The sequence below is a fragment of the Sphaeramia orbicularis genome, chromosome 6 (assembly GCF_902148855.1).
Source record: "Sphaeramia orbicularis chromosome 6, fSphaOr1.1, whole genome shotgun sequence".
NCBI lineage: Eukaryota > Metazoa > Chordata > Actinopteri > Kurtiformes > Apogonidae > Sphaeramia > Sphaeramia orbicularis.
The window spans coordinates 20500606-20527011 of NC_043962.1; the positions used below are offsets into that span (position 1 = coordinate 20500606).

Genomic DNA, 26406 nt, shown 5'->3' on the forward strand with positions numbered 1-26406 from the left:
CCAAGCCCTCCTCTGAGCAGACCACCCCCAACCCTCCCACATCCTTCAAAGAAGCACTAATGGATAGATGTGTTACAGTGATAAGAAATGGCCAGTGGAGGTTACTTTAACGAAAGCTTCATCAGATCACCCTTTATGAGAGTAATCTGACTCTAAATCAGCAGTTAACCTTGACCCTTTGCAGCTCATAATGGGGGCTCCTTAAAGATCCTATTGAAGTTTGTTCAAACGTGAACTGAACCACACTGAAGACATATGAGGCCAGAGAAACCTGTGATGTTGCCTCCTGGCGAGAAAAGCCTGTGTTTTTTATGTCGGACAGGTTAGAGTTCAGACGCACCTGGCCGTGCTTGGAGCTTTGACTGTCATTTTATGATCAGCCAGGTGGTGGTGAGAAAGGCACCATGAATCACAGCTCACATTTACGTGCGCATGTGGGTGAGTTTACGTATGTATGTATGCATGTGTGTGTCTAATTTGGCCGTTCTCAGTGTGCAGCCTTACCACGTTGGGTCAGTAGGCTAGCCAGAAGGACTATCCAGTTACAGTGTTAACAGACGTCCACGCTTTGATGTCCCACCGACACTTTGACAAAGCTAAAGTTTGTGTTTCAAGCTGAGGGGCATAACCCAGACACAGAGGTCAGATGGGGAGTGTATGGGGTAACACTTCAGATGCAGAGCTCAGAGTTTAGAACAGAGACGGGGAAGAAGGAATTGTGGGAAAAGGGCCCAGAACAGCATGGGTGATGGTCCAGACATGCTTCATCTGTCTGAAGTCGTGGGCCACTGGCAAAGGTGTGTACACAGTTGTTGAGTCAGAGGTTTGGTGTTGATGCACATTTAGGTTCAGGCTATATCCTTCAGACTTGTAAAATGAAAGGGTAATTTGCATTAAATAACAGCTGAGTCTTTTACTAAAAACATAGGCCATAAAATGAAAAAGTCTACCTTGTTTATTATGCAAGAATTACTACTTTTATGATGTATTGTTCACTCAGTAAACATAGCCTGTATGAGAGGTCAGCCATCAAAATTTCAAGTAGTATTGGGCTCCATGGTTAAATACTTAAAAAAAAACAAAACAATTTATGACACTCTAAACTATATAAAATGCTTTTAGTGCAGTTTTCCCATACACCCTTTTTTTCTTCCTGTTTGGAGTGCTATATATTCTTGTGTACTCTCTAATAATATTAATAACACTGCATGTCCACATCTTGTGTGTAGGATGTAATTGTGAATAAGCAGATTTGTCTATTATTAAGCTGTTTTTCTTTTCTTCTATTATTTTCCTTCCTTTTATTATATATATACAGTATTTTTTTCATTTTACCTGTTTTGTTTTATGAGTACTTTGCTATTTTTTTTATTACTATCATTAAGTATGTTATGTAGGACCAGTAGCGGGAGGATGAGGGGGTGGAAAGAATGGGACATGCTCAGTGCCTCTGAAATTGAATATTCAAACGTTCAATGTAACTTAAATTTGCACCAAAAAAAGCTAAATAAATATGTTATTAAAAAAAAAGCATAGGCTGCAAAATATTGATTGGTAGGTGCAGAGAAAAATCTGATGGGTCAATGAGCATTAGGTGTTAAAAGCTGAATACAGTTAATTGGAGCCGCTTTATTTCCGGATTACTCCCAGGGAAGTATGCATGCCTGGAAGCAAGTATGGTGTTAAGTAGCAGGGAGGATGCTCTTTGGCATTTAAATGAGCAGACATGAACGAACAGACACAAATAGCCCAGTTTCTGTTGAGTGGAGCCCATTAGGTGAAGTAACATTGATTCCCAACCCCAATGCTCCTCCTCTTGTCAGACACATGGTGTTTTTATCACTCTCCACCCGTAACGCCATCCCCAAACTGCCAAAAAGTACCTAAATACCCAACCCCTGTCCTATTTTAGACATACTCCACCTGCCTCCCTGCTCTTTCCCTAACACTCTTACACTCCTTACGTGCCAGTATCAACCCCATTAACCATTCAGCCCTCCCCATTAGCTCTTTGTCTAGTTGTTTAGTGTCGCTCATGACAGCAGGAACCCTCCTCATATCTGATCCCTGGCTGATAAAACACTGAAGCAATATATGGCTAAAAGATAAAAGACACAGAAACACAGCAGGGCATCTGCAGTGCCCTAAAGGTTAAATATACCAAAGTTATTTCAAGGTGCCTAAATGCACTGCTGTCTAGGTGATAAAAGTCAACCAATGCAGAAAAGTCTGAAATGTTTAATTCAGTCGTTGCAGTAGAATCAAGTAACCACTCACCTAGTATTTACTCAGAGTGGGTTTTTATTTTTAATTAGACGTAAGATACTGTATGTTTATATGATTGTTAAAGCATTGTTACAGCAAAGTATGAACTAGAATATAAGGCAGGGGTGTCAAACTCATTTTAGTTCAGGTGCCACATTAAGCCAAATTTGATCTAAAGTGGGCCCGACCAGTGAAATAATAACATAACATTTAAATAATGTCAACTCCAAACTTTCTTCTGTGTTTTAGAGTGAAAAAAGTAAAATTATGCGATGAAAATGTTTGCATCTACCAACTATCCTTTAAAACAATGTGAATAACATGAACAAACTGAAATTTCTTAACCCTTTATAGGATACTCACAGAAATACCATGAAATTCTAAATTTCAATCTTAGTGTGTTATTTGAGGACATAACATGACTTTATTACTTTTGCAAAATTTTTCAAATTCTTTTTACTGTTATGTAGAAAATCAAAGTTAATGAAGTTACCATATTTGGTTTCTTACCTTCTTTAGAACATTAGACCAACATAAGTGCTGATACAAACACTTGTCAACATCCACATTATCCCTTTGAACATCATTCCTTACATTAGTACCATTACTTCATGGAACCTAACAAAGCAGGTATACTCACTGTTCATGCAGAGGCGGACCTTACAGACCCTGTAGACCACATTGGACCTGAGATTGTTGCCTCACTGTCAGCACTGTTATTATTGCTGTTACTGTCTTGTAATGGATGCAGAAATTATAAAAAAATAGTCACTTACCCAATAAAAGGTTAAGAAAACTAAGGGCAAGTTTAAGAACATTATGTCTCAGTTTATTATTTACACATGTAAATTACAATTTACAGATCACAGTAGATCTACAAATACACAAAAGATTCAACTAGAAGCACTCGGAGAGTGCAGACCTCCGCCAAGGCTGATCAGTGGCCCCCCCCGTGGGCCCCCCCACCCCCGATCACCACCAAAATGTAATCATTTCTTCCTTATCCCATTTCCAACAAACCCTGAAAATTTCATCCAACGATTACGGACTGGACCCTTTGGCTTGTTTAAGACCTCTGATATAAGGAGTTAAAAGTCTAACAGCCACTTTCTGAAACCTTTTAGATACAATTTTAAGCAACAGTTTACTACATGCATTATTAATGAAGACTTCAAAGATGCTACAAGGAGCTAAAAAGGTAATTGCTAAAAATAAAGACACCATGAGGAGACTAAATGGCACTGCAGGGTTCCCACTGCTCATTAACATAATTGGAATCCCTATAGTTTGCACATACAGTAGGCCTTACCCCCGTACACCGATGATCCATCTGTATTCATTGCATACACTGAGAATTTGAATATCAACAGAACAAAGGTGAGGCCGCGGCTAAGAATAACATCACAGCAGGTGAATGACAGCTTAGTAACTCGTGAGAACACAGAGGCAGCATTCAAACAATCATTAACACCTCTGACTAAGGATCAAAAGCAAACAACAATAATGCGTCATTGCTCACAGGCACATTCTATGCACATATGGTAAGAGAAAGGAGGAATTAACCGGCTAGACACGGTTTTGCACAGAGCTATATCACCAGTGGTTTCTAAAGGGATTAACAAGAATAGGTGTGAGCGGAGGACAACGAAGAGAAAGAGGGAACAGAGAGAAAAGCAGCCAGTAAAACAGTTCAAAAGGACTTGTTAAATGGCACATTCAGAAATAGCACTGCAGTTCTATCTACTGCTCTGCTCTCTTTTATCCAAACTGATGTTTATTCTCACTGTTTCTTTAAACCTAATGACATTTCAGCTAACTCATTCAGGTTCAGGTCAGTCTGGCTTTCAGTTCTATTAATACAATTTATCAGGTTTTAACAAAAGATTTTCATGTAGTGTGTGTCTCTTGTTCATGCCTTCATTTTTGGTTCAGATCTTAGAAATAATAATTCCAGGCTGTTCTCCAGTTTTTCAGTGAGGTGCTTTATTCTGGTGCCTCCTGGTTTAAAAATAGGCTAATTATTCAAAAGCCACTGCAGTTTTCTGATAATCAACCCACAGTGCATATGTAACTAGAGTTGTGCTCTCTGATTGTACAGCATTTTACAAAATTAGAACAGTTTTCAACCTGGCATCCAGTGCATATAGATTAGGGCTGCACGATATTGGAAAAAAAAACACTGCAATTTTTTTTTAACCCCGCGATATATATTGCGATATGAAAAAATACTCAGGAGTGTATATTAGCTGTGTGGCGCTGACATAAATGGTCAAACAAATTAGTTGTTTCCTCTCGTTGTGTATACAGGTGCAAGGCACTATCGACACAGAACATGTGTTTGAGTATCATCCTTCTTATAGCCGAAATAATTCCCAGATAACTGACGTTGCTTTTCTTTTTGGCAGCAAGTCTTCATTTTCGGTGATTTTTATCTTGTTTGTTGCTCATTTTTCAATGTTGTTACCAGCGTCTCACTCCGTGTGCAGGGGCGTGGTCTGCTTTGGCAAACTGATTGAGTACGATTGTGATTGGTGGATCGCTGTGTGCAGTGTGTGTCAGGTATCCAGGTTGAAATTAGATGAGAACACGTTGAGTTCATTTGCCTCCTACATTGCAGAATCTGCAGTGTGAGTATTGTGCACACATACATTGCAATGACAATGCTCAAATGATATATTGTACAGCTCTAATATAGATCAATCAATCAATCAGTCAAATTTTATTTATATAGCACCAAATCATAACAAAAGTTATCTCATGCCAGTTTACATACAGGGTGGGGAAGCAAAATTTACAATGAACATTTTGTTGTTTTTTTCTCAGCAGGCACTACGTCAGTTGTTTTGAAACCAAACATATATTGATGTCATAATCATACCTAACACTATTATCCATACCTTTTCAGAAACTTTTGCCCATATGAGTAATCAGGAAAGCAAACGTCAAAGAGAGTGTGATTTGCTGAATGCACTCGTCACACCAAAGGAGATTTCAAAAATAGTTGGAGTGTCCATAAAGACTGTTTATAATGGAAAGAAGAGAATGACTATGAGCAAAACTATTACGAGAAAGTCTGGAAGATACTATGAAAGAAGAATGGGAGAAGTTGTCACCCGAATATTTGAGGAACACTTGCGCAAGTTTCAGGAAGCGTGTGAAGGCAGTTATTGAGAAAAAAGGAGGACACATAGAATAAAAACATTTTCTATTATGTCAATTTTCTTGTGGCAAATAAATTCTCATGACTTTCAATAAACTAATTGGTCATACACTGTCTTTCAATCCCTGCCTCAAAATATTGTACATTTTGCTTCCCCACCCTGTATACAGCCAGTTGAAACCAGACTCTCAGGCCAATTTACAGAAACCCAGCAGAATCCTCCAAGAGCAAACATTTGTGACTGGTGACAGTGGTGAGGAAAAACTCAATTTCTTATATATGCACATAAAGGTTCGATTTAGTTTAAAGGTGACTGCTAAATGTATGTGGTGTGTAAAATTTAACATGTATGTGTGATTGGAGCTGAGGTGTTTTGTGAGAGTGTGGGTGTGTTTGAATGTGACTCATTGTGTACTGCTTAGGGTCAGGGGAAGTATGGCCAGACACACATAAGTCATCTGGTAGAAGATGGTGTGAGTTCCCTTTTTAACAGGAGTGAATCATGAGTCTAGAAGAAGTGCACCATGTCTTACTGAGGGCATGGGAATTTATTGGATCAAAGCAACGGGGAGCTGATGTGAACTCACTGACTTCGCAAGCTAATCACTGTGAATGTTGATGCTTTTGGTATAAATAATTAATAAGGGCACCCAAGAGAGGAGTTTGTCAGGCAGTTGAGTGTGTTACATTGTTAGTATTAAAGGTGGGGTACGAGATCTTAGAAAAACGGTTTGAGCAAGCTACATTTTGAAGATACTCAATTCAAAAGTCCAAACCCCTTTCTTCAGACGTCCCTCCAAAGCCACGCCTCCAGAGTACTGGCACGTGCAGTGCTTGTTCCCCAGGGTTCACGAGTCCTACACAGCAACAATTCACCAGCTCTGGCCTCAGCTCCGATCCATGCATACCTCATTCAGTCTCCTCCAACTCTTACAGAACAGCCCCAATTCATACCTATCTGACTAACGTTACATTTCCTAGTGATTTATGTTAGTGACAAAACAGTTTGCTGGTGAACCTTCCATCCTAATATAGCTAATTTAGAGAAGCTCTTGCTCTGGCTTCATTTCGTGCACAAGCGCTCCAAGCCTCTGAGAATGCTTCATGCATGAAGAGGGGTATGTGCGGGGGGGGGGGGCAAATGGCAGTTGAGTTTGATAGACGTATCACAGTTCAATCATTTCGATTGGGCGCTCAGAATGATTGGATGGTGTTTTTTCAGTCCTGTCTGTTCCACAGGTGACTAAATTTTTTTTATTTTTGTGCTAGAGCAGGGGTGTCAAACTCATGTTAGTTCAGGGGCCACATTCAGCTAAATTTGATCTGAAGTGGGCTGAACCAGTAAAATAATAACATATTAATATATGAATAATGTCAACTCCAAACTTATCTCTGTGTTTTAGAGCAAAAAAAGTAAATTTACATTATGGAAAGGTTTACATCTACAAATTATCCTTTCAAACGATGTGAACAACATGAACAAACTGAAAAAATAAGTGTAATTTTAACAATGTTCTGCCTCAGTTTATCATTTACACATGTACATTATAACTTACAGATCACAGTGGATCTACAAATACACAAAACATTTAATAACAGACAGAATATTGTTAAAATTGTACTTAATTCTCTTAAGACATGTCAGGTTGGTCATATTTGTTCAGGTTATTCAAATTTTTTGTGAAATTATACTTTTTTTTTAGTGTGAAAACATGAAAATATTTACATTTACAAACAGAAAAATGTGGAGTTGTCATTATTTCTATGTTATTATGATAGTGTTTTACTGGTTCGGTCCACTTGAGATTGAATTGGTCTGAATGTGGAACCTGAACTAAAAGGATTGTTAATATCTTAGTGTAATTTTTGCATTTCACAAATTCATCCCAGGGGCCGGACTGGGCCCTTTGGCAGGCTGGATTTGGCCCCTGGGCCGCATGTTTGACACCTGTGCGCTAGAGCATTTAATTAATTGGTTGTAATCGGGGTGTGAAGGAGGTTTTAAACAATATAGTAAAAAATGGCCCAGGAAAACATCTCGCACCCCACCTTTAATGTGATTTTATAGAAATAAGTGGAATGATTTGTTTTCTTTTCACAGGCCATTCTTGTTGCTGCCACCTCTGATGGAGTGGATGAGAGTGGCCATAGTTCACGCTGAACATCGTAAGAGTCTGTTGGTAGACAGCGATGATGTCAGGCAGACTGCGAGGCTGCTTCTCCCCGGACTGGACTGTGAACCAAGGCAACTAAAGTAAATACTCGCAACAACACATCCACTCGCACATATGTTCTGCTGGATATCTAGACTAGACCTGGCAATGCAATGTTACTGGCTGGATAATTCACAACAGAAGGCAGAGGAAGAAACTGAAAAAAAATGAACCACAGAAGAATATTTAGAATAACACATCAGCATTTTTCATGTTGACTGACTGACTTTTGTCATCCAAATCTCCACCGGCCTTACATCAGCTCAGACAAATTGTGTGTTTATGACATCTTACTAATTAGGTAAAAAAAAAAAGAAAAAAAAAACTATTGTAAAGACGGTGCTGCGATGATGGCCAAGAATAAAAGGCTTGTAATTTAATTAGCTACTTACAAAGAATTAAACACAATGTACTTAGTTTAGATTAATGACTGTTCACTTGCCATAATGAGGTTCATTAACCTTTTCATGAAGTATACAATTGCTTCTTAAGAAACCAATCAAAAGCAAATGTAGATTACCAATGAGCCACAAAAACAAGCACTTCACTAAATAAACAGAGTTGATATGAATGAATAGCCGATAGTAACAGGCCTCAAAAATGTATTTATTCACATTCTGCCTGTTTTTGTCTCCTTCAGACCTGAATGTTGTTTTAGCTCCTTCAAGCGTTTGGACTCCAGAGCTGCCACAGACAAGTTCCATCTAGATCTGGGTTTTCGGATGCTCAACTGTGGACGCACTGACCTCATTGGCCAAGCCATCGATCTGCTGGGGCCAGACGGGGTCAACAGCATGGACGACCAGGTACAGAGGGAGATTGTTTCTTTATGTGCGGTGGCTGTGGACATAAATTCTGCGTTTCTTCTTCTGACTATTTTACTCATTTCTTTTCTTCACTCAGGGAATGACCCCACTGATGTATGCCTGCGCAGCTGGAGATGAGGCCTTAGTCCAGATGTTGATCGATGCTGGAGCCAACCCTGATGTTGCGGTAATAAATATACATCAGCAATTCCAGCAACATATGAAAGGCAGCTTTATTTATTACTGTATGTATATGTTTTTTAGCATAACCACAGAGGAATGCATCTGTTTTAAGTAGTGCTGTCAAATGATTAAAATTTTTAATCAGATTAATCACAGGGTTGCTGTGGATTAATTTCGATTAATCATGATTAAATATCATTCACTTTTAATCTATATTAATTGTGTTTCATTGTGCATGAACAGACAGACTCAAGAAAGAAGGGAATATACATGGATTTAATGTGTTTATTAAACACCTTCAACGCTTTCAACAAAACAGCTTGAAACCACTGTTCCGTCTTGGGGTTTTTTGTACTCAAATTTCCCATCAAGTGCATTAACATGCTGTTTAGCATCTTCCATCTTTATCGGTTGGTTCTGTTGCCTGTCACTACTGGATCAACAGCCCATTTGCGGTTACTTGGACAAACTGCAAAAAATGCGTTGGCAGAAACATTCACAGTCATTCTGTGCTGCAGATGGGTTAATTGCATTCAAATTTTTAATCAGATTAATCATGATGATGGATTAATCTGCATTAACACATTAATTTTGACAGCCCTAGTTTTAAGGCATCTAAAATTTAGAGTTTATTAAATGTAATGTGCTTTCTTTGTGTGTAATGATGATTTGTCGTGTGCTGACAGGTCCCACCATGCTCCCCCAAGCACCCTTCTGTACATCCTGATAGTCGACACTGGGCCGCCCTCACATTTGCCGTGCTGCATGGACACATCTCTGTTGTGCAGGTTAGAATCCCAAACACAAATATGCAGCTGGTACACTTTTGTCAGCCTGCGCAGCTGGTGTTGTATTTCCCACATGCTCTACTGCTGTATGCGCACAACATATAGAGGTTGTTCTCTACATAATCCTAAGATAACTGCAGACGTGATGTTAAGACTTTCAAAAGTGTACTGACAAATGTGCAGTCAAAGGTCAGACCATAAATGAGTTACAGGATGTCAAATATCGCTCGGTCTAACAGATGTGGTGTGGTTCTGTCCTCAGCTCCTGTTGGACGCAGGGGCCAATGTGGAGGGGGCTGCGGTCCGCAACGGACAGGAGAGCACGGCAGACACTCCACTGCAGCTGGCTTCAGCAGCAGGTGGGGATACACACCCACACACACACACACACACACACATTCACAATGTGATCAAAGACACAGTGTTGTCTGAGTCCTAGTAGGCCTATACTCTGATCTGATTTATAGGAGCTAAATTACTAATTGTAAATTATATGTGCAGTAATCCTGTAGGACGGTCAAGCAGAGGAGTATATGAACAAATGACAGAGCTGCTGTAATAAGTCAAAACAAAATGATTTAAAGCTCTTACAAGACTAGAGTCTAGAGTAGCATGCTGTCTGTGGTTGTTCTGAAGCCTCTAAGCAGCATTCCTCTGTGGGATCATCTGAAAGCCATCCACAGCTGTAGAGCAGGGACTCATGCCCTACATAGCACTGATGACAGTCAAGCAAATGTGCCCAATAAGGATGTCTAATTGTTTTGGACAATTCATAATAAACCTTAGTGCAGTCAAATTAAGGGGTAAGGGGAATGAGCTGATAAAACTGAATCCTATTAACAATTAAATGTCAATCAAGTTGTTTATGTTTATACTTCTTCCTACTCCTTTTGGACCATGCAAATTCAGACTTGCTCATACTCAAAGATAGATTCTGTTCACTTAAATGCTATTTCGTTTTATTTTTTCTTTGCATGTTTGAAAGAAAGAAAGACAGACAGACCAACCCTGGGGGAAATTTACAGTGCAAGGAATATGATTACTAATAGCTGTTTAATACAAGTGATCATGTTCTTCGGAGCTGTCTACATCATTGATCTTTTATTTGTTTTCTAGGAAACTATGAGATGGTGAGTTTGCTTCTTGCACGAGGTGCTGACCCCTTTTCAAAGACCCACGACGGAAATGCCCTTACGTCATCTCTGTATGAAGACATGAACTGCTTCAGTCATGCAGCTGCACACGGACATAGGTATGCATCCTTCATTCTAATTTGAAAAGCACTGTGGGCGGAAGAGATGTTGGACAACTCTTTGGAAAATCCTTTTTGCTTCCAGAGATTGAAGTAATACAGAAATAGCATCATAGTGTCATATTTGACCTGAGTGCATCTGAGCTTTGAAGAGATTTCTTAATCATATAGTGACTGTATTTGAGTATGACAGGCCTGGTCAGGATGTCATTCCATATAGAGTCCATCTGTCTCTTAACACCAACTGGTAGCATAAACCCCTCCACCTGTTCACTGTGTGTATGTGTGAAGACGATGTAGACTCAACATTTCACATTTTCGTCTGGGTAACAGATTATGCAATCAGAGAGGAGCGCCAGGGTCACAAAAATGGATGTATGTATTGCACTTCAGACATGTATAAATATTCTTATGTGTGTTCTTCCTATCCCCTATTCCTCCTCTTTCTTCCCACCTCCTCCTTCGTCCCATTTATCATTTCAGGAACGTGCTGAGAAAGCTACTGACTCAGCCCCAGCAAGTCAAAGAGGATGTCCTGTCTCTGGAGGAGATCTTAGCTGAGGGGGTGGAGGGTGAGGAGGCCGGCATCTGCCCTTTCCTCCCGCTCTCCCCTCTTCCTACTCCTTCCTCTGGTCCTGGGGCCCTGCCAGAGGGAGGGATACCCAAGCTCTGCAAAGCTAGGATGAAGGCTCTGCAGGAGGCAAGCTACTACAGCGCTGAGCACGGTTATCTGGACGTCACCATGGAGCTACGAGCAATGGGTACTTATCAGACAGGAAGAAGAGAATGTGCTTTGGCATCACTTTTTATCATATTCTTTCAATTTGTACTCACAGTTCCTTTTTTTTCCTAAACAGGAGTCCCATGGAAACTGCATGTTTGGCTGGAATCCTTACGTTGTGCTCAGCAGCAGTCCAGGGCAGGGGTCACCCTGTCCCTGCTCAGAGAGTTCACCACAATCAGAGAAGAGGACTACTGCGAGGAGCTGGTCACTGTAGGCCTGCCCCTCATGTTCAATATCTTACGCACCACCAAGGTACCTACCTCAGCTATACTTACCTTTCTCTTATATAATATTTAGTAACAGGTTAACGTAATGCCATCCTACCTGCTTTTTGATTTTTTTTTCCAGAATGATGCTATTATACATCAGTTGGCTGCTATTTTTAGTCATTGTTTTGGCCCAGCTCCTCTTCCAGCCGTCCCTGAGATGAAAGCAACCCTTTCAGCGCAGCTAGGTAAGGAAGCATTGATTTTACATTTCTATGATTGGTTAGTGGAGTTGGTTTCTTATAATGATAATAATAATAATAATAATAATAATAATAATAATAATAGATCGTATTTAAGTAGCGCTTTTCTAAGCACTCAAAGCCTAGAAAATTAATTTGTAATTGTGAAATAAGATCCATTTTTCACTCATGTTTATTAGCTCATCAATTTCACTGAGGGGCTCATCTTAGTATAAACCAGTATTTTTCAACCTTGGGATCGGGACCCCACATGGGGTCGCCTGAGATTCAAATGGGGTCGCCTGAAAGTTCTAGTAATTGATAAAAAATAAAAATAAAAACTTACTAATAAAAAATATATGGTGAGTTGAGAGAGACAATCACAATACATAAAAAACATGACAAAATGAAGCTGAAACTGAAGTACTGTGGTACTGTTTATCTGTCAAATGTTCATTGTGGTCAGTTTCAGATGCTGCAGCTCTTTCATAATTCATAGTTTGAGTTATTGCTTGTTCAGTATTAATTGTCAGCCTTGTAAATCCAAGCTGGACTGACTGTACATATCCTGACCAAGGAAAATAAAATTCTCACTTTGTGTAGTAATCTACACCTGGCTTTTCTGCCTCCGTCCATAATAATAAACATTATATAGACTAAATGTCGTCTAAAATGACTGTTTATTTACAACATAGTATAGAAAAACTATTACATGATCAAAAACAAATTAATTTTAGCAAAAAAAAAGTCTCTGTTTTGAATGTCAGGGGTCGCCAGAAATTTGCGATGTTAAAATGGGGTCGCGAGCCAAAAATTGTTGGAAACCACTGGTATAAACACTGGAAAGAAAATGTGTTATTTGATACATCTACACTTACTTCAATTGTTCACTCACTCCAGTCACGCACTGGCACTTGATGACACATTTAGTCTAAATAATACTGAATGACAGTTTCAAAATGTAAACACTTGGGAGGTTCGACCAAAAACGTAACATACTATTATGTGGTTCAGTTTAAGAGGATTTTGTTTACATCATAAATGAAGGATCAAAGCTCTGTGCTGACCAAAGGCGGTGTTGATGTGTTTTTTCGACAGACCCTCATTTCCTGAATAACCCTGAGATGTCAGATGTGACATTTATCGTGGAAGGGAAACCATTTTACGGCCACAAAGTTCTGTTAATCACAGCTTCTGACCGGTAAGAGGCAGTGGACAGGTTCACATCAGGCCGATACACACATACAGAAACCTGTAAAAAAAATTGTATTATTACTTTCTGAAAAGACCCTAACAAAGATATGTTTTTCTTAAGATTCAAGTATCTGCTGGCATCCTCTGGACCAGACGGAAGCCCTAGCAAGGAGATTGATATCAGCGATGTCAAGTACAACACTTTCCAGGTAACAAATACATTCTTTATTTTCAAGCTGTTTTTGAAAGTCCTGAAGATGGTTGAAGTAGAACCAAGGCTGGTGGAAAAACTGAACATTTCCATTTATTTTGTCCATGTGCAACTTGTTCCTAATGAACCTTTGCCCTTTGTAGATGATGATGTCATACCTGTACTGTGGAGGAACAGAATCACTGAAGACTAATGTATCCGACCTGTTGGAGGTAAGAAAAATTATGTGTGGCATAGAGTCTTTCAGGGTGTGCAGGTGATGCATCTACTACTCTAATTCCATAGCTTATTAAATTTCACTTACAAACACTAGAAAGTCCAAGTATTAACATGTATTTGTCTTTCCTTGTGTAGTTGCTGTCAGCAGCTAGTCTGTTTCAGCTCGCAGCTCTTCAAAGACACTGTGAACTCATTTGCTCTCAGCACATTACCCTGGATAATGCAGTCAGCATTTACAAGATGGCCAAGGTAAGACAGTGGATTATCTTGTGTTTTTATGTGTACTATCAGGTCAATTTGTGGAACGCGTGCGCTCTATGTACACTTAGAATTGATCCACCACACACAAAAAAAAAAAAAAAAAAAAAAATCATAGCACCATGCAGCAATCTCCCTGCTAATTGACCTCAGGTCTACACTCAGCTCTTTCTACACTTGTTACTTTCTATGTGGCAAAAAATATTTGACCTCTGCACTGTCCTCTGTGTCATCCCAGGCCCATGGTTCGGTGGAGCTGAGTTCATTCTGTGAAGGTTACTTCCTGCAGCAGATGCCAGCTCTGTTGGAGAGGGAGAGCTTCAGGTGCCTGCTGCTGGGACCTCTCGCAGCCCGACAAGGAAACAACTCCACCTCTACTTTGGTCCACAGCCGGGGAGACTCGCCTCTGGAGGAACTGGAGACTACTTTAGCTCAGCGGCTACGTTCTCTCTATGTCACCTCTCGAGTGTGAAGGCAACTGGACAGACACTGTGGGGAGAAGAGGCAGAAATAAGTGGAGGAATGTGGTGCTTGGAGCATACGTTTTTAATCACTGATAATAGATCCAACCTTTTAAAGTTATCTATGTGTTGAATATGTAGTAGATGTTTTGTTAGTAACATCTAATCCCATCTCAGTGGTATTGGAACCAACTTAATATGGTACTGAGACAACAAGACATAAATGAGCATTTTATCTTTGCTCTATGGACAGATCAGTGTATCATATGTTGCACCAAGTACTCCACTTTAACACCCACTTACATTAACACATATGAAGAAGAAAATAAGACAACGTGATACTTTTCATTGTGCAAATCTCCAAGGCTCGGGAAGCTTTACTGGAGAAGCAACAGATGGATGCACAAGGTGGGAACCTCAAATTGTGGAGCACTGCTGCCCTCTAATGGACAAAACTAGCAAAGTAAATGATGGCCTTAGACGATTGTGATGGATGGCACCTTCTCAGTTCAGACTGAAACTATGGAAAAGGACAAGAGATGAAGCATCTACAAGGACAATAGTTGATGAATCTATTGAAGACAAACAAGTGAGGCAACCATGCTGGACTTTTGGCTTTGTCTCATTTCACTAAATGAAGCAGAGTGGGAGGAAGCCTTGGGTTAAGAAATGTACTTTTTATGTAACTATGTTTTTATTTTCTATTTTTAAAAGTATTACAGGAGAAACAAAACACTTACTGAAGAGTGGGATGGACATTTTCTATTTAATGAGGAAAAAAAAAAAGATGTGAGAGTATTTAACGGGGCGTTTCCCTTTTTATTTTGTTTTTAATCCAAGCAAAATTATTAATATTATTGTTAAAACATTGCCTTTGTGTAGCTGTTTCCAGGTACACTCCTAACAGTTCATTAAGCTTATGTATGCTGAGGTTTAATGCTTTTACACAGCTACAGCAGCAGGTTTCATTTTGGGATTGGACTACATAAAGTCTGTAATAATGCTGAACCTTGTAATAAACCTGGTAAACACACCTCATTGTGTTGATTCTGAGTCTACCTTAAGAGTCTGTCTACATTTGTATGGACTCACCTGGAATCCTGGAAAAGAAATCAGACTTGAAGTGTGCAAACCTACAACATGACAGTCATTACATATGCAATAAACAAATCAATCACATAGTTGAAGGAAAGGAGGCACTTATACAAAATAATGCATTAACCTTACTGTTTCTTCCTGTTTTCATGCATTGAACAAACTATGACTATAACTTTGGGACTTACCCACACATGTACAGGCACAAAGAAGAACAAACACCATAACTGAATGAGTTTATTTGTTTCAGCACTGAAGATGCTCACAGTTATGTTATATGGGGATTACATCAGTCAGTTTTGTTCCTGCTCTGTCAAAAGGCCACTCTGGGCCTCAGAATCATGTCCTTAGTGCTGCTAGCTTCCCATTGTAGAAAACAAAGGAGGGTGAACAACAGGGTATTGCTTTGTGTTTGTAGTACTGATATCCCCTCTCTGTGCTTCTTCTACCTACAGGTAGAGAGAGCCCAGACCTCAGAGCCTTCCAGAGAGAGATACAGAGTAAAGGAAGCATCGTTCATAAACTTTGTGCACAAGATAAGAGGAGGAGGAAGGGAAAGATCAGTTGGAACAAGGGGACAATTTTTAACAAAAAAAAAAAGGCCAAACATAAAAGCAAAGAGTGAAAAATAAGGGACAGAGGGAGAATTGAACATTAAAAGTAGTTTTGTGGAGAGAGAATTAATGAAGGCTGAGAGAAGGAGTGAGTTTGGCATGGAACAATAACACTAAAGCCATGCAAAGAAAAGCTCATGTTTGACATGCACACAGCAATACAAGCTAAAAGCATAGAGCAGGAATCCCCAGCATGGTTGAGAAGACAATCAACCCCCATGGTTTGTCTGTATATTTACAAAGAGAAGAAGTAGACTGGGATCTGTGATGTCTTTCTCCTCAGGCCTGGCCTACACGCACAATAATATGAAACTGACAAATATCAATAGAAGAGCATATTTCCTCTCCAAAAAGAGGCTAAGTCTACATTCTTAAATTACTGGTAAATCATTTCCCTTCGCAAGTCCTCTTCCCCTCTGTAGAGAGATCAGGGAAAAGTGAACTTGAGACTTGTCAATGTTCACATATTTCTGTAAAGTCAGACCAAAACAAAAGAAAAAAAAGTTCATTTTTTTTCTTCAAATGTTGCCCCATTTACAAACACACAAGAGGGTAATAAATAACATTCAACTGACCTAACAGCTTTGTTCATATAAATAGCCAAGTTATAATAAATTAGGAAATCAAAACAGTGAGATGAACGTACATGAATAAATAAGGATGAAAATACAAAAATATCCACAATTGCATTTATCATGTCATTGTTTTTTGTTCCTCTACTCCTACTGCTGGTAGTTGAGACTAAGAGAGAGGTATAAATGGAAAACAAAACACAAATTGCAGCAGATTAACGGGAAACAGGAATGTTGGAATAATTAGTAGGTCAATCAAACAAAGACATAAATGATCATGTAACAAAAATACACAGAAGAATTTAAAAGAACAGGATGTGGCAGGCGCAGGTTTTCTAACCTGACCCTATGGTATCTAAACATAGTGTCACAACTAGACATTTCTTTTTTTTTTTTTACATAAGAAATGATATCAGTCTGTACAACAGAATAGATCATTCATTTTAAATACCCACATTCCCACCCACATCCCTCCCCCAAACCCTATACTATCATATCATCTCCCCAACTGCCCATTTCTTTTCACCCCCCACCCCTCTCTGAAATCACAATCCCAGTGCATTTGCAGCAATAGAATTAAGTCTAATAAAGTCAGTATTTTAAACCCAGTTCTTCACAAAGAAAGTACATTAAAAAGCAAACAATACAATCCAGCAAGCATCCGTGTCGGCTGTTTGGGCTTTCACAAAACTCCTCTCCCTTCTCTCCTCCTCTGAATCAGTCAGTGTATCTGCAGGTCGTCTTTTTTTGTTGTTGTTTTGTAATGTTCATGTTAATACATCCCAGAGTTTTTTGTGCATACTGGACCTGTGCATGTATGCAAGTACATACAGTTTATGTGTTCTGTATGCAAAATGTTGAAATGCTTGTTTCCAATTAATGACTGCTCACTGAGCTTAACAAGAGGAAAGGGGGACAGGTTGGTTAGAGATAGAGAGTGTGCATTGTTGTGTTGTTAGAATATGTGTGGATGAGGTGTGCATGTATGTGCGTGTGTGTTGCTAAGATGGGGGACACTAAAGGTATTTTCATCTACTTCTACTGATGGCTGCCAGAGGTGAAGAAGGGGCGCAGAGGGAGATGAAGGTAGAAGTCTGCATGAAGGGTCTGTTTCCATGGTAACCCGTCCCCCCCTCCGCACACCTCTAAAAGCAGTCCTCCGTCAACAAATGTCCGTCTCTGTTGGCACACTCGGGGGGGTTGAGGGTTGGACGAGGGAGGGCGAACGAAGCAGGGGACATGGAGGGACTTAATAGGTTTTCTGGATAATTCCTGGTATCAGAAACAAGTCAGGTCATCATACAGGTTAGCAGCAAGGGAAGCAAAAATAGAGCACATGTGTTCAAATGGCTGGGAAAAATAGAGGGGTGGATGATGATGGTGGACACTGAAGGGGTAATGATCAGGGTGGTGGGAGGAGGGTGTGTGTTTGTTATGTATGTGCAATATGCTGTTTGTAAAATATCACTTTGATTTTCTTAATATATTTCTATCTATATAAAGTTATTTTTATACAAAAATGTCCATAAATGATTTATGTACATCTAGTTATGTACAAATAGAATATAATATTATCTCTGTGCCACTGGCTTAGAGTGATACTGGGATGGGTCTAGCACTGGCTCGACTACAGAGCATCTCAGTCTAAGACTCCTCCTGTGTCCCCACAGATGCAACCGACAACTTGGCTCTGTCTCTGCCTGCAGCGGGGCATTTGGTGTCATTATTTTCTGCCTCGTGCCTCCGGACGTGCATGGGCGAGGGGCAGTGCTTGGAGGGCGTGCCAGAAGGGTAGGGCACCTGGCCGTTCTTCTCGTCTGAAAAAAGTTGTTTAATTACGTCAAAGAAGTTACTCAATGGGCTGCCTAGGTACACAGACAGGAAGAAAAGAGGACAAAAAAGGGGAAAGAGAGAAGAAAGAGAACAAACAAACTAATGAACAATGGGGTTCACAGGGTAGAGACGCGACTACAGATAAGACAGAGCAAGCAGAGGCGGACGAGGGAGACCAACGGACACACAGCAAGGATGGGAGCTGCTGGAGCAGCCATGGCAAGCTCCCATTAAATCATGCATATGTCACAACACAACCAATAAATACAAACAAGTAGCCATTAAATCAAAAACTAGAAATTACAGCTTGCTAGCATGAAGACAAAAACCTTGGTTTTGTATGAGATAGTACTGTTCTTTGATTTATCTGCAGTCTAGAGGTGCTAAGGTGTGTCATCTGTGTTCAATGGTGCAAGTCTTGTCAGCCAGAAGCAGGACAGATGATGGAAGAAGGACAATGAAGAAGCTGGAAGCTTCAACAAAAAATTGCCCTTGAAGAATAAAGTACCAGCATCTTTGCTCCTGTTTGCAAAGCTTAAATGTTTGTGAAGTTTTACAGACACCACAATGACAATGAAGGGCAACTTAAACCTGAACAAGCTCAAAGGAACTACATAACAGTGATATTTGGACTTTCCAAGAATCTACCTGTCAACACATTTCAGATGATGTCTGTTACTAACTTTAGCAAATAAACAATAAAAGCTGGCCAAAGATACTAAACATGACAGGAGGCTGCATTTTCAGTGTTCTAATATTTGAACTAAAGTAAATACAACCAATGATTTTACTGCAAGAGTCAGATTGTGATGAGCGTCAAACAGTTGGTGAATTAAGGGGGAAGGAGGGAAGATGTCATCCTCTTTTCTAAAATGACAGACTATATCTCCACTGTTAACCAAAGAAACACGACAAATCCTGCCAAAATAAAAACTAAAGTTGTGTTTACTCACTGCTTTCATCAACAGCTTTACAAATGCATTTGTAATGAAGAGAGAAGGAAGGTCACTGCATAAAATAGAACTGTAGAATTAGAAATGTCACAGTCATGGTATAAGTGGAAAGCAACAAAGTTCTTTGAGAGGAGTTCATGTTTGTGTGTGCAGGGGGTGCTTACATTGGGTAATTACTCCTTTAAAAATGTTTCTGAAGTGTTTTAAACAATAATTTCTGAGCCAATAGGAAGTGGTCAGTTCAGTGTTTCAGGTTGTCAGCAGTGGCCTCTAGTGGTAGAAGAGTAAAGCTATATTATGTGTATCTGTTAATAATCATTTTTGTACAGGTTTTGGGGAATGTTTATGTAGTAGATCATTTCTAAAAAAAAAAAACCCTGGCGAATAGGTGGCGTTTAAGTCTTTTTCAGGGCGTTATAACGGGCACTAATGACAGAATAGTAAGGGTATACCACGTGCTGTGAAAATGATCATTTTGGACAGTGCTTCAAAAATGTATATAAAGTGTTTCAGATTGTTTCTAATTCATTAACAACAACTTCCTGATGTGTTCAGGTTGATTCTAAGACTTTTTTCAGGTACTCACCAATGGCCTCCTATGGTAACGTACTAAGAGTATGTTACCATAGGAGTACGATAATATGCTTCAAAAATATGTTAAACAAGTTTCTGAGCTAAGAATAAGTGCATTTGGTGTGTTTTTTAAAGGGGTCACATTTTGCTAAACCCACTTTTATTAGTCTTTGGTACATTTATTTGTGTATTTGGGAACCCTAATAGTTCAAAAAGTTTGAATTTGAACCCTCCAGGTGCTGCAAAGGTATCTTTATATTATTTTTTGGCAAAAATCGAGTAGATGTCTTAAATCTGTTTCAATTCCTTTCAATAAAGCTTCAGTTCCTACATGTATAACTACTTATGTCACAACATTTGCACATATAAGGTCAAGACTTCCGACAAACATTTTTCCGCCATAATAGTTAATCAGGAGCAGCGGTTGTGGTCCATACTGAAAATATGTCCAAACTTCGAGCCAATTACCTAAAATGTTCAGTTGTTGGTTGAACGGGACAGAGCTGCACAACCAACAACCTGGAGGGGGTGGGGCGTGAAGTGGCTCAAAATGACCTTTCTGGTGTCATTACTCAGAAATAGGGTTGAAGATGGACCTGTGGAGTTTAATTAATGAAGAATTTATACCCAAGCATAGCATTTAAAGTTTATGTAGACCACAGGGAAATGTTTTAACATGCATAATTCCATTTAAAAAAGCAAAACATCACTCCTTTAAAGGCTATTTCTACAAATACTTTAGGTGTTTGAGTAGTAAGACTATGTATGCGCTCCAAAACTGGTCATTAACTTTTTTTTTATTGTTGTCATAGGAGGGTATGTGATGTGAAATTTAGTCACACTATGCGATTTGAATAATGGTCATAGTACTGTGTGTGATTCTTTCATGGGCCCAGTTGTAATGTGAGTTAATACATTAGTTGATATGCCAAATAATAGTCAAACTCAACACTAGAAGTATACACTTTAAAAGGTGAATTTTAATGTAAATGTATAATTTTTTTCCTGGTTAAATTAAAAAAAAACACTCACTGAATGTATATGTCTGAGAGTATGTATAAAATATTCTTAAGCTAAACACAGTCACTTTTTCTACAGAGCCATAATGGTCCCACAGTGGGTAGGCGGAGTAGTAAGGACATTCAAAATAAGAAATGAAGCAAAAAAAAAAAAAAAAAGCAGTCCACATTCTTTTTGTTAATGATGCACACAGAGCACATCTCTGGGAACCATCAGTCACACACAGTACTATTCTGAATACTTGACAGAAGCTCCCTTTGAACAGCAGAGTCCTATGGGCCGCCAAATGAACAGTGACAACATCAGTAACAACAGGCAGGAGTGCTGCACAGATGACAGAACACACATTCACACATACGCAGGAGTTGGATAGTGTCTGTGTATCGGCACAAAAAGAAACCGGAATCTCTTATATGGCTGGTTTGCATTAAAACACCTGACAGCCTGACATTACGCATGTACTGCCAGTGTGAATACTGCGGTAGTGGGGAGATTAGAGCAAACTTTATCTAAGCATGAATGACTAAACGTGTTTTGTATCTCTCTTTGTGTGTGTACAGACATGAGTGAATGTGCCAAAAGTTGGATTTGATTCTTCCATTATCCAGCTGGAAAACTGTTTTGGACAACCTTTCCCTCACGTTCCTTTTTCTTTTCTCATGTGTAAAGAATTCCACATTCAGTCACTTCACTCCACCCAATCTGCACATTTTCAAAAATGACAATACTATAAAGCAGAGACATTGAACGGTTCTCCTGTAGCTCTGCATCTCCTGTATTTTCCTACATTCTTTCTATCTTTCCACCCCTGCAGCATCTTTCTAAGCTGACCCACGGGCATACTGCTGTTTTTAGTGATTAGAGGACGTAATGACTAAGGCTTGATGAAATCTTTTGTTTGACACATTGGTATGCAAAGCTACTTCTCCTCTTAATTACACCTATAGGTTTTTTTTTTTTCAAAAAGGTCTGAGGTCAGGTTGCACCAAAGGGGTCTTAGGAGGTCAAAACAAAGAGTGAGGCGGAGCTGATTTAGTGGAACAATGTCTTAATTACTGCTGAGTACTTAGTGACCTATCAGCGATTCATATAACAGAGATTGGCACTGTGAAAGTGGAATGACATGAGATACATTTAAGCAAACTATGATCCAAACTGACCAGCACTGACCTTTATAGAGGAAAAAACTGCCGTAATATTATAATTCATCATTTAAACAGCATCCTTGGTATCTTCTATTGTTTTAACTGCCATAAACATCACACAACTGACTAAATTTACTCAAATCTCAGCTAAAACATCCTCCAGTGTTTATTGAAACTTAATGTAATGCCATATTTCTTTTCCTTCACCACTACAAGGTAATTATCCTGACAGTATAAAGCAGGGGTCTCAAACATGCGGCCCGGGGGCCAAAACCGGCCCACCAACAGGTCCAACCCAGCCCACCAGAATGAATTTGAGAAGTGCAAAAATTACACTGAAGGTATGAACAATCAAGGGTGTTCTAACATGATCTAAAGTAACATATTAGCATAATAACTTATAAATAGTGACGACTCCATTTTTCTAGGCTCTAGGTTCAACTGGACTAGTTTTGATCATTTGAAACAAAACTAGTCCAGTTGAACTATGAAGAACTATCAAGAAGAACAATGACCTGGGCAAACGAGTAACTGAATGAGAAATTGTTCTTATTTTAGTTCCAAACTCAGAATTTTTAACAATATTATACCTGTTACTAAATGTTTGTGTGACATTGTTTGTAATGCACATGTACAAATGACATTGACAAGTTGAGACAATATTGTGAAAACTGCACTTATTTTTCTTACCAAATTTCAGTTTTTTCAGGTTATTCACGCTTTTTGGGAAAGGATAGTTTGTAAATGTAAATATTTTCATAATGTAATGTTTTTACTGCACTAAAACAAAGAGAAAAAGTTGTCATTATTTATAGGTTATGATGCTATTACTTTACTGGTCTGGCCCACTTGAGATCCAATTGGGCTGAATGCAGCCCCTGGAAGAAAATGAGTTTGACACTTCTGGTATAAAGTATCAGAGGTAACTTGTAAACTTACTGAGGCAATGATAGATTTGTGATATAATATTGGTCACAAATCCTATTCATTTCTGAGTGCCAGTGACAATCAATATGCAAGAAATATGTTTACAGTTACAGTCGGAAAATATGACATTGGGCAACACCTGATGTTGGCCAAGTATCAGTTCCACTACAAGACAGACTACAATGGCCATGAGAGGAAAAAATGGGGCCAAAGAGAGTAAAAGACATTCAGCCACAAATAGTACAAATAATATATGGGCTAAAATCCTTATCCTTAGACTGCAACGCATCACCTAGGAAAGATGTAACACACAAACTTTGAATAATGAGAGAAAAGAGCCCAGTGTGTTTCCCATTTTGGTCAGCAGATGGGGCTGTTGTCAAACAGATGGAAACTCAGACACAAACAGGGCAGTGATTCACAATGGACACTTTAGAGCAGAAGGGAAGGAGTAGGGTTCTATGTTGCTTTCCCTTTTCTGTTTCTTGATCAGACTGTTTAGTAACATAGCACAGGATGTAGCACCAATGGAGAAAGACAAAAAAATGTTGTTTAGGGACTCAAAATCCACGTGTGGCTAATGAGACAGCAGATGAACACCTTCAACAGGGAGGACCTTATTATGACATGAAGTTCACATGTTAACAGTTTGGTGGTAATTACAATTTGAGCTGTCTGAGTACCATTTCTGTGTAATTAAATCTACCAGGGAAAGAATGACCCATCGGAGGTTTTGTAACTACCGAGCGCCCTCGGTGAAGAAGATTGGTGGACCGGGGGAAAATAGGGGGAGGGGACCTCATTGTACTGGCATAAATAGGATGGGAAGCGGCGAGAGAGAGAACGTTTGTCAGGTGTGTTGTCACTGTGAGGTGCAGTGCATTGTGGGAGCGCGTTGAGGTGCAGTGGTGTTGCCATGGTGACAAGCCTCGATGATCAGTCTTGGAAGTAGGAGTAACAGAATGCGAATCAGCTTACCCTACCTCTACTCTAATCTTCACTGCCAGGGCAACTAGACAACATTTGACCCGCAGTCAGTGCTTGAGAGCAACTCCCACCCTTTCATGGCACTGAGGTACAGGCTGATGCATGCAAAGGAAGCCATTTCGAGAAGCGTGTGAGTGTGGCTCAGGGGGTTTCAGGCACGGGGGGGAAGAGTACGGGAGGATTTAGCTCGGCTTCAGCAGAGAGAGTGGTTTGTCAGGGGGTGGAATGGTCGGATGAGGCGGTGGTGAGGGTAGGGGTGAAGAGGTTTTGGAGGAAAATTGGTATATTTGTTTTTTTCAAAGAGAAAGTTTGAACTCACCAGACAGCTGTTGGACTCCAGGCTGGTCATGTGTGCTTAACAATTGGCTCTGAATTGTCTCCACTACTCGCTTGAAGCGCCGGCTGGGTCCTAAACATAGCCACGCAAAAACAACAAACAAATATTTATATAAACAAACTGCAGCAGACTGTGGAGATTATATATAATACAACAACAAAGAGAGAACATTTAACCAAAGGGAGAGAGGATGCACATAGACATAAGGATATAGAGGTAGGTGGCAAAACTAAAATAGGTAGAAGGCCAGAGATGATATATGGAGGCCAGAGACTTCCAGAGGGCTCCTGCTGTCTACCTGCTGTATACAGTATAGAGTCACTGATGTGGAAGAATCAGCATGTTCCACTACCCCACTACTACACCCCATCCAGCGCAAATGAGTCACCACTTATTCAGTTAATGAGTATCTATCAGAAACAGGAGTAAAAGACAGTGTGCGTGTGTTTCTGCAAGAGTAAACATGCGCATACAATTGCATGGTATGTAATCTTGCAGAACCAGGCTTCATTTCATCAGAGCTCTGGGAGGTTTGGGGGGAAAATCTTATCAAGCATTCAGAATGGCAAGAACTTTGAAGATCTCTAGGCAGCCTTCCTTTTGGCACCCTTTTGAAACACCCACCTCTAGAAACAGTGCTTCTGGTTTGTTTGCTGGCTTGATAAATACAAGTTTTCCACAGAATATCTTCACTACTTTTGTTCAAGGGTCACGACATGATTACTGGCATGTAAGGAATGCCTTTCTTATAGGTTTCAAAGAGCTTTGTGAGCTTTAATTTCTGTTTGAGTCGAATGCAACAGAGGATGAGCGAAGAAATAATACTCTGATAACTGGCCAGGTCATTTTCATTTACTGTAGGTAAGGTAACACATGCAACTAAAATACAGTCACAGAAAAAATTACTAGACCATCAAGAGTCATCAAAAACAATGGTTATGCAATCAAGTACTAACTCCTGTGTGCATCATGACTAAAACAGACAGAAAACAAAACATGGAATGCCGAAAAGCACTGTTTTTGGCAGTACAATGCCATAGCTATTGACGTAAGAACTGAAGTGATTTTGGTTATTATCAAGAAAACATGAAAAATGCCTAGATATCAGCTCTTAAATCAAACTCTTATGAGCTATTTTTGTTGTTATTATATTTGTCCAAACAAATGGACCTTTAGTTGTACCAGGCTCTAAAATGAACAAGAAACTGTAGAAAACACTGGTAAAAAACTAAGAATTTTTTTCTGCGACTATATACAAGAAAATATAAAGATCCCACACATTTCCATTTTAGAATTCCAGACTGAAATTTTCTCTAACATCTGTTTACAAAAGTTTATTATATGCCTATGTAATTGATTTTACAAGCCAACTTTTAACATGCATAAGATTATATTTTGACTATGCATGTGATTATGTTCCCAAATTTACAAGGAGATTGTAGCTAGCACTGTAATTCCTTCAAATCAGTTATGCCAGGTGTAGAGGCAGCCATGTGTCGGAAGATGTGTTCAGTCAGACACTCCAAACTTCTTAACTTACTTTTGACAACATCAAGCTTTCTTTGGCCTAGAGCACCAGCTGCACCAGCTGCCATACTCATATAACAAATTTATTTTTAGAAATTCTGAATTTGAGATTTATAAATCATACTCACTTTTGCTGTTTTCCTATTTATCCAGATGAATACAACGACTAAAACCACGAGGCCCTACTGTTTATTGCTTATACAGATGCCCATTAGCTTCCACCTTAGTGGCTGCTACTCTTCCTGGGGTTCGTTGAAATACAAATACAGTTACAAAATGCATACATAAATTAAAAACAAGTTTACAATTCATTATCATCAGCCAGCTGAACATTTCATCTCAATACATGCACCATAAAACACTTAAACTTTTATCTTTACAGCAACTTGAATTGCGAGAGTCAAAACAATCATTTGCATTTCTGTATTTCCTTGAATAGTTCCTGTTTGAGGGTTTTTTTTTTGAATGAATATAAGCTTTGAGTGTCTTTGATGTATAAAGGTAAGTTATTCTGTAGACTGGAGACCCTGTAAATGACTGAATTTTTCAGTCAATTCGTTTTTGGTTTGGGAAGTTCAAGG

The 26406-nt window shown here is 39.4% G+C and overlaps 2 protein-coding genes across 2 annotated transcripts in view; one reads left to right on the forward strand and one right to left on the reverse strand.

The window, feature by feature from the left end:
- abtb2b (ankyrin repeat and BTB (POZ) domain containing 2b) overlaps positions 1 to 16445 on the forward strand; it is a 58230-nt gene extending 41785 nt beyond the window's left edge. Inside the window, exons 4-17 of the mRNA XM_030137599.1 lie at positions 7527 to 7679; positions 8279 to 8444; positions 8542 to 8631; positions 9314 to 9415; positions 9678 to 9774; positions 10532 to 10667; positions 11151 to 11428; positions 11525 to 11703; positions 11800 to 11905; positions 12998 to 13100; positions 13215 to 13302; positions 13448 to 13516; positions 13659 to 13772; positions 14020 to 16445. Of these exons, the coding sequence (XP_029993459.1) occupies positions 7527 to 7679; positions 8279 to 8444; positions 8542 to 8631; positions 9314 to 9415; positions 9678 to 9774; positions 10532 to 10667; positions 11151 to 11428; positions 11525 to 11703; positions 11800 to 11905; positions 12998 to 13100; positions 13215 to 13302; positions 13448 to 13516; positions 13659 to 13772; positions 14020 to 14253 (1915 nt within the window). The 3' untranslated portion in view covers positions 14254 to 16445. The remainder of the gene's footprint in view (positions 1 to 7526; positions 7680 to 8278; positions 8445 to 8541; positions 8632 to 9313; positions 9416 to 9677; positions 9775 to 10531; positions 10668 to 11150; positions 11429 to 11524; positions 11704 to 11799; positions 11906 to 12997; positions 13101 to 13214; positions 13303 to 13447; positions 13517 to 13658; positions 13773 to 14019) is intronic.
- Positions 15928 to 26406, reverse strand: part of brsk2a (BR serine/threonine kinase 2a) — a 202212-nt gene continuing 191733 nt past the window's right edge. Inside the window, 2 exon segments of the mRNA XM_030137601.1 lie at positions 15928 to 18388; positions 24281 to 24370. Coding sequence (XP_029993461.1) covers positions 18168 to 18388; positions 24281 to 24370 — 311 coding nt within the window. The 3' untranslated portion in view covers positions 15928 to 18167.